General features: G+C 49.3%; 1 protein-coding gene across 1 annotated transcript; it reads right to left on the reverse strand.

Annotated features, from left to right (window-relative positions):
- Positions 1-541: 541 nt before the first annotated feature.
- On the reverse strand, positions 542-6,889 carry LOC119925323 (olfactory receptor 6C74-like). Its single transcript, XM_038743426.1, has 3 exons — positions 5,983-6,889; positions 2,947-2,968; positions 542-761 (listed from the first exon to the last, which is right to left on the reverse strand). Exons 1-3 carry the CDS (start codon positions 6,887-6,889, stop codon positions 542-544), a joined length of 1,149 nt encoding a protein of 382 aa, XP_038599354.1.
- Between the last annotated feature and the right edge of the window lie 899 nt (positions 6,890-7,788).

The raw sequence follows: 7,788 nt of genomic DNA on the forward strand, positions 1-7,788 counted from the left end.
AGAAAGGGAGATGACGATCATGTGGGACGAGCAGGTGGAAAAGGCCTTTTTTCTTTGCTGGGTGGAGGGCAGTATCAGGATGGTGTGGGTGCTGGCCGTGTAGGACACGGCGACTAGTGCCAGTTACCAGGAGTGTCCCCACGGCTAATATAAAATTCATCTGCTCAAATAATTGAGTGTCAGTGCGCGAGAGGTCCAGCATGGGCCATTTCACAGGTGAAATGGTTGATGACTTTTGAGTCAGAGAAATCCAGCTGGAGAACCAGGATGAGGCCTGTAACAATGATCAGGAAGCTGATCAGCCAGGAGCAGAGGACCAGCAGGGTGCAGACTCTCCGGCTCATGATGGTCAAGTAATGTAGCGGCCGGAAGATGGCGACATAGCGGTAGTAGGACATGGCAGCCAGTAGGAAGATTTCCGTCTACCCCAGGAAGATGGCGAAGAAAAACTGAATGACACAAGCATTATAGGAAATGGTCCTGTCCCCGGTCGAAATACCCACCAGGAGTTTGGGAAAGGTGAGTGATGTAAACCAAATTTCTAGGAAGGATTTCTCCACATTGGGGTGTGCAGATTGGAGCCCAGTAGGATGAGGGTGAGGATAGTCAGGTTCTCTGTGATGCTTAACAGGTAACTGAGTAGCAGGAATAAGAAGATGTCATTCTTCCAGTCTGGATTGTCCGTCAGCCCCAAGAGGATGAACTCGGTCACTGAGGTCTGATTTCTCATCGCTGATTCTGGATTTCCTCCGGGGTCACACCTGAGGATGGGAGTGGAAGCACGTGCAGTTTGCCAGGGAATTTTTCAGCTTATTTTTATATTATGCTCTTCCAAGCTCTAGTACCGCGCTTTGCAAACAGTAAGCACTCAATAAATACAATTAAATGAGGAGAGAGGCTGAAAAGTGAAACTCAAAGAAACCGGTTGGAATGCTTCTCCTCTCACTGAACCGAATAATTATCATCACTCTGGCTGTCTTTATTAAACCAATTCTCATCAGGGTTTATTGGGTGCCTCTTCTGTACACAACACTCTTAGAAGCTCTTAGGGAAGTAAAATCAATCAATCAGTGGTATTTATTGAGTGCACTGCATACAGAGCACAACAATAGACTACAGACCCCTCCTGTGGGGAGTTTACAATCTAATGGGAGAGATCAGCAGTAAAAAATAGCTATCGAGGAATTAACCCACATTTTTGAACCCCGGGTCAGGGGAGGTCACCAGTCTTGTTAGCCATCTCCAGGCAGAGCTGGGGCTAGAATCCTAGGTATCCCAGAGCTGAGAACCATCAAATGGACCTCTATCTGGACTCCCGGCCAGGATCTGCCTGGTGAAAAGGAGAGAGTAGCCAGCGGCAACAGATCACCTGAGGCACGGGCCAATCCCAATCCTTTAGAAATGGATCCAGCGAGCAAAAATACCAATCCAGCCGATTCTTTTCCAGTTGTTGCTATCTCCTTCCCTGCCCAAATCAGAAAGGTCAGATATGGGACAGGAAAAACCAGCAGAGATCATATTTCGGGAGGACCGAGGTACTTAAGAAGAACGTGTACTTACTTTTTTGACACTCTCGATGGTTTTGATCAGTTTACACGCTGAATATTCGGTTTGTTCGTTTGAAAATCCGAATCGACACTCTCCCTGTTCTCAGGAAGACTTTCATAACATTTTGACAGCGCAAGTCTCTCCCCATTTTCGCAGTGCCCTGCCAGGCAGGACGGAATCTCCCTTATCCTCCTCCTTCTGTTGCTGCTACTTACTACTACTACTAATAAAAATGGTATTTGTTAAGTGCTTATTATGTGTGAAGCACTGTTCTAAGCGCTTGGGGGGGGAGAACGATACAAGGTAATCAGGTTGTCCCACGGGGGGCTCACAGGCCTAATCCCCATTTTGCAGACGAGGTAACTGAGGCACAGGGAATTGAAGTGACTTGCCCAAAGTCACACAGTTGACAATTAGCGGAGCCGGGATTTGAACCCATGAGCTCTGACTCCAAATCCCGTGCTCTTTCCACTGAGCCACGCGGCTTCTCTATTTCTCTACTTCTGCTACTTCCATCGGTTTACAGAGGGGAGAGGAATTGGGGTCATGGGCGACAGCCTTCCTGTCAGCCTACCAGCGGGGATAGAGAAAACCCTCTTCTAGAGGGAAGAAAAGAGAGGATAGCTGAGACAGGAGGAAGCAAGCTGCTTTCCAACAATCACAGGAAGGCGATTTGACATTATTCCTCTCTCCCCTAGCCCTTATTTTACAGGGACAAAATTTAGCCCCTTTTGTGAGCTCTTCTCAATGCAGATGGGGAGGGCTGTTTAGATAACAAAGGAGACATGCTCTGGAGATGCATATTCTAAGGCACTAATGAACTTGGCTCTCAATCCCCTCTGAGAAAAGAATTTTACATTGGGTGGGGAAAAGGCAGTACCAGGAGAGACTCCGAAGGAGTAGTGATCGGGATCTTGAAGGGTTCTTTCCTGGAGCTGGGGTTGGCTTCGCCAATCCCCTCATCACTCAGTGGTCCCTGGTCCCTGGGCTACCTGTGGGGGAAAAGTGGCCATTGTACCCCTTGCCCTACTGGGACGCAGCTGCTGTTGTTGGTCTTCTGTTTTTTTTCTGTTTTTCCAAAGAAAGTTGAAAATATCCCTCCGGCACTTAGTCCCACTTCGTTCATTCAATCGCATCTCATTCGATCATATTTATTGAATGCAGAGCACTGTATTATGCGCTTGGGAGAGTACAGTATAGCAATAAACAGACAAATTCCCTGCCCAAAGCAAGCTTACAGTCTAGAGCGGGAGACAGACATGAATATAAATAAATAAAATCACAGATGTGTAAAATAAGTGCTGTGGGGCCGAAAGGGGGGCAATGAATTAGTGAAGCAAGTCAGGGTGATGCAGAAGGGAGTTGGAGAACGGGAAATGAAGGTTTAGTCATTAGCACCATGTGACGTACTCATCGATGCCTGACCACATCAGGAAAGCTCAGGGGCGTCTGCAAATAACGAGATCTTGGACATCTCCATCCCCACTCCGCCTCCTACGAATTGGGCTTCCAGGTCTATAAATTAATCAATAAGTCAGTCAATCCGTCACTCCTTCAGTCTATCTCTGATATTTACTGAGCACCTACTGAGCGCAAAACAATCCATCAATCAATGAAATGGTATTTATTGATCACTTACAGAATGCTGATAGCATACCTTGATGGCATACTGAGTATTAAGAAATTGATCAATCAAATGGGATGTATTGACTACCTAGTGAGTCTTAGGCACTGTACTGCTACTTTCCAAAAGTTTCCAATCGAATGGAGGACATAGATAGAGATGGTTTCCGAAGAGTGGGAGCCAGAGTAAAAATAAGGATTAGGTAGGGAGCAGTACAAATAGGACAGACTGGAATGTCTGCCCAAATCAGATAAAATCAGTGCAGTACAGTACAACCAAGACAATGCACATATTCATTCATTCAATCCTATTTATAGAGCGCTTACTGTGTGCAGAGCACTGTACTAAACGCTTGGGAAGTACAAGTTGACAACATATAGAGACCGTCCCTCCCCAACAACGGGCTCACAGTCTAGAAGGGGGAGACAGACAACAAAACAAAATATATTAACAAAATAAAAGTTAGAATAGTAAATGTGTGCAAGTAAAATAGAGTAATAAATCTGTACAAACATATATACAGATGCTGTGGGGACGGGAAGGAGGTAGGGCAGGGGATGGGGAGGGGGAGGAGGGGGAGGAAGAGGGGGCTCCGTCTGGGAAGGCCTCCTGGAGGAGGTGTGCTCTCAGTAAGGCTTTGCAGGGAGGAAGAGAGCTAGCTTGATGGATGTGCGGAGGGAGGGCATTCCAGGCCAGGGGAAGGACGTGGGTCGGGGGTCGACGGCGGGACAGGCAAGAACGAGGTACATAGAGGAGGTTAGCGGCAGAGGAGAGGAGGGTGCGGGCTGGGGTGTAGAAGGAAAGAAGGGAGGTGAGGTAGGAGGGGGCGAGGTGATGGAGAGCCCTGAAGCCGAGAGTGAGGAGTTTTTGACCGATGTGTAGGTTGACTGGTAGTCACTGCAGATTTTTGAGGAGGGGAGTAACATGCCCAGAGCTTTTCTGCACAACGATGATCCGGGCAGCAGCGTGAAGTATAGATTGAAGCGGGGAGAAACAGGAAGATGTGAAATCAGAGAGGAGTCTGATTCAGTAATCCAGTCGGGATAGGATGAGAGATTGAACCACCAAGGTAGCGGTTTGGATGGAGAGGAAAGGGCGGATCTTGGCGATGTTGCGGAGGTGAGACCAGCATTTTTTGGTGACGGATTGGATGTGAGGAGTGAACGAGAGAGCAGAGTTGAGGATGACACCAAGGTTGCGGGCTTGTGAGATGGGAAGGATGGTAGTGCTGTCAACATTGATGGGAAAGTCAGGGAGAGAGCAGGGTTTGGGAGGGAAGATAAAGAGTTCAGTCTTGGACATATTGAGTTTTAGATGGTGGGCAGACATTCAGATGAAGAAAGCAGAAGGGTTGCAGAAGGGGGAGGGGTGACTTTGGGGAGCTCAGACCTGATGGAGTTAATTTTACAATGAAGTAGGGGGCCATATCTTTGGGGGTGAGGGGAGGAGGAGGGGGAGGGACAGAGGTCCTGAGAAGAGAGTTAAATGTACGGAAGAGCTGACGGGGATGATGGGCATGGGTGTCAATAACGGCCAGAGTGTTAAGAGGAGAACCTGGAGAGAATGGAGTCTGTGAAACCAAGGTAGGATAGCGTGTTGAGGAGAAGGGGGTGGTCCACAGAGTCGAAGGCAGTTGAGAGATCGAGGAGGATTTAGATAGGGTAGGAGCCGTTGGATTTGGCAATAATGAGGTCATTGGTGACCTTTGAGAGGGCAGTTTCGGTGGAATGTAGGGGACGGAAGCCAGATTGGAGGGGGTCGAGGAGAGAGTTGGCGTTGAGGAATTCGAGGCAGCAGGTGTAGACGACTCGTTCTAGGAGTCTGGAAAGGAATGGTAGGAGGGAGATAGTGCGATAACTAGAAAAGGAGGTGGGGTCAAGAGAGGGTTTTTTAGGATGGGAAGACGTAGGCATGTTTGAAGGCAGAGGGGAAGGAACCAGTGGAGAGTGAGCGGTAGAAGATGGAAGTTAAGGAGGGGAGGAGGGATGGAGAGAGAGATTTCATGAGATGAGAGGGAATGGGGTCAGAAGCACAGGTGGCCGGAGTAGCACTTGAGAGGAGGGAGGAGAGCTCCTCTGAGGATACTGCTGGGAAGGATGGGAGAGTAGCAGAGAGTGTTGAGAGCCGGGGGGTTGGAGAAGTCGGTGGAGTGACTTTGGGGAGCTCAGACCTGATGGAGTTTATTTTAGTAATGAAATAGGAGGCCAGACCGTTGGGGGTGAGGGAAGGAAGAGGGGGAGGAACAGGGGGGCTGAGAAGGGAATGTACGGAAGAGCTGATGGGGATGTTGGGCATGGGTGTGAATAAGGGAGGAAAAGAGAAATACAGATACATACCTAAGTGCCACGGGGCGGGTACGGGGGGAAGAGCAAAGGGAGGGGGTGAAGGCTAAACGGCCTCTTGCTAAAAGGCCTCACTAACTCGGATACAGACAGAGATTCGAAAAAAAAACACATTGTACCTGGAGATTTCTTTTGGATTTTTGGATTCGGCACAGACCCGCTGAACAAACCTCGGAACGTCTCTCAAGTGGAGTGAAAAGGCTTGACTCCCCCTGAGTGGATGAGGACAAAGGGCTGAGGTAGCAGGGGGACCTGGCCATGGGAGGGATTTCCAGGATGGTGAGTACGGGGGTGCATAGAGGGATGCAGGACCTTCAGGTTCTGTTTGCTAGACATCAGATGAAGCATAAGACTAATGTACAAGTGCCCAGTCTCTCTGTTCGACCCTCTGCATCTCCTGCAGATTTCACGTGAGATTTCGTCGCTGAAGAATCCCCACCCCTTGGTGGAAAATTCAACTCTGTGCACCAGGTCCCTGATGGCTTGCTTTGACCTGCTGGTTCCGAAGAGTGTAGGTGAAGGGGTTCATCATGGGCACCACGGTAGTGTAGAGCACGGCCACTCCCTTGTTCATGTCCACCCTGTCCTTCTCAAATGGTTTCATGTACATAAAGATGCTGCTGCCGAATGTGATGGAGACCACGACTGTGTAGGAGGAGCAAGTGGAAAAGTCTTTTCTCTTCTGCTGAGTAGAGGACAGTTTCAGGATGGTGCCCACGATGGCTATGTAGGACACGGCCACTAACGCCAAGGTGACCAGTAGTGTCCCCAATGCCAAGATGAAAGCCTTCAGCTCCAGGAACCCGGTGTCCGAACAGGAGAGTAGAAGCAGAGGGGAGACGTCACAGAAGAAGTGGTCAATGGCTGCGGAGCCACAGAAGTCCAGTTTGAGGCCAAGGATGACAGGAGTAAATCTGGCCAGGAGCCCGGTCAGACAGGAGCAGAGAACCAGCAGGGTGCAGACTTTCTTGCTCATGGCGGTCGTGTAGTATAGAGGCCGGCAAATGGCACCATAGCAGTCGGAAGACATGGAAGCCAGGAGGAAGAACTCGGTCACTCCCAAGAGGATGAGGAAAAATATTTGAGTTGCACAGCAGTTGTAGGAAATCGTCCTATCCCCGGTGACGATGGTAGCCAAGAATCTGGGAATAGAGGCGGAGGTGAAGCAGATCTCCAGGATGGAGAAACAGCGCAGGAAGAAGGACATGGGGGTGTGAAGACAGGAGTCCAGCAGAGTGAGGGTGATGATGGTCAGGTTGCCAGTGATGCTCATAACGTAGGTGACAGACATGTACAGGAGAATCATAGCCTGGAAATCCTTGTCGTCCGTGAGCCCTAGGAGGATGAACTCAATCACTTGCGCGTGATTCCTCATGGCCGACCTGTGACCCCTGTTGGAGAACACCAGAGGACTGTCATTTCAACTCACTGGAGGCGGGCAGAGGTCTGTGACTCCTCTCGAACTAGACGAGCTAGGTAAGAACAGCGCCGGCTGCGGGAGACGTCGGACATGGTAGGCTCACAACCCAATCCTTGAGATGACTTCATGGGTTGATGGCAGACACCACCCCGCGGGACAGCGGAAGCGTGGTTGTCACAGCTGTGACCCTTAGACTTCTTCCCCGAAAGTCTCCGTGATGGTTGGAGTAGAGATTACCTTTACTGAGCTCCCAATTGGGCGGGTCCTGCTCTAAGAGCTCGGGGACGTACACCACAACTATTCCCTGCCCACGGGGAGCTTCTGTTCATATGGGGTGGGAAACGTGAACATACTTACCAATAGCATGGTCAAAATGAGAATTCGAATAGCATATATACCGGATTGTGGAGAATGGGTGCTGATTGCCTCCTGGAGCATGGGCCCGTGAAAGCCTTGTGTACATGTGATAGGGGGGAAAATTGATCTTTGGCCAAGCCCATGAACGTCAAGGTTTCACCTGAATTCATGCCCCCAAACTATCAACTGTCAACACCTGGATAACTGAGATTGTCAGGAACCTTGAGGGAGGAAGAGTGTTTAAGATCATTAACATAAGACCCAGGGGGTGTTAAGGAGCTCATAGCCCAGTCATTCCCTGGAGCTGCTGCCAGAAAAGGGAGAAGACCGTCAGGAGACAAGTCCGGGATGTCTTCCCTGGGTGAATAATAATAATAATAATAATGATAATAATAATAATAATAATAATGGTATTTGTTAAATGTTTATTATATGCCAAGCATTATTCTAAGCACGGGGGGGCGGCGGGGGAAGGAGGATACAGGTAATCAGGTTGT

The sequence above is a fragment of the Tachyglossus aculeatus genome, chromosome 3 (genome assembly GCF_015852505.1).
Source record: "Tachyglossus aculeatus isolate mTacAcu1 chromosome 3, mTacAcu1.pri, whole genome shotgun sequence".
Lineage (NCBI taxonomy): Eukaryota > Metazoa > Chordata > Mammalia > Monotremata > Tachyglossidae > Tachyglossus > Tachyglossus aculeatus.

What these genes read in the sequence shown, in the direction of transcription:
- LOC119925323 (XM_038743426.1), bottom strand. Translation starts at nt 6,889, where the DNA reads ATGAGGAATCACGCGCAAGTGATTGAGTTCATCCTCCTAGGGCTCACG. An exon ending in AGCAAGCCATCAGGGACCTG is followed by an intron (nt 2,969 to 5,982) that starts GTGCACAGAGTT and finishes TGATGTGGTCAG; the next exon opens with GCATCGATGAGTACGTCACA. An exon ending in ATCGATGAGTACGTCACATG is followed by an intron (nt 762 to 2,946) that starts GTGCTAATGACT and finishes TCCCATCCTCAG; the next exon opens with GTGTGACCCCGGAGGAAATC.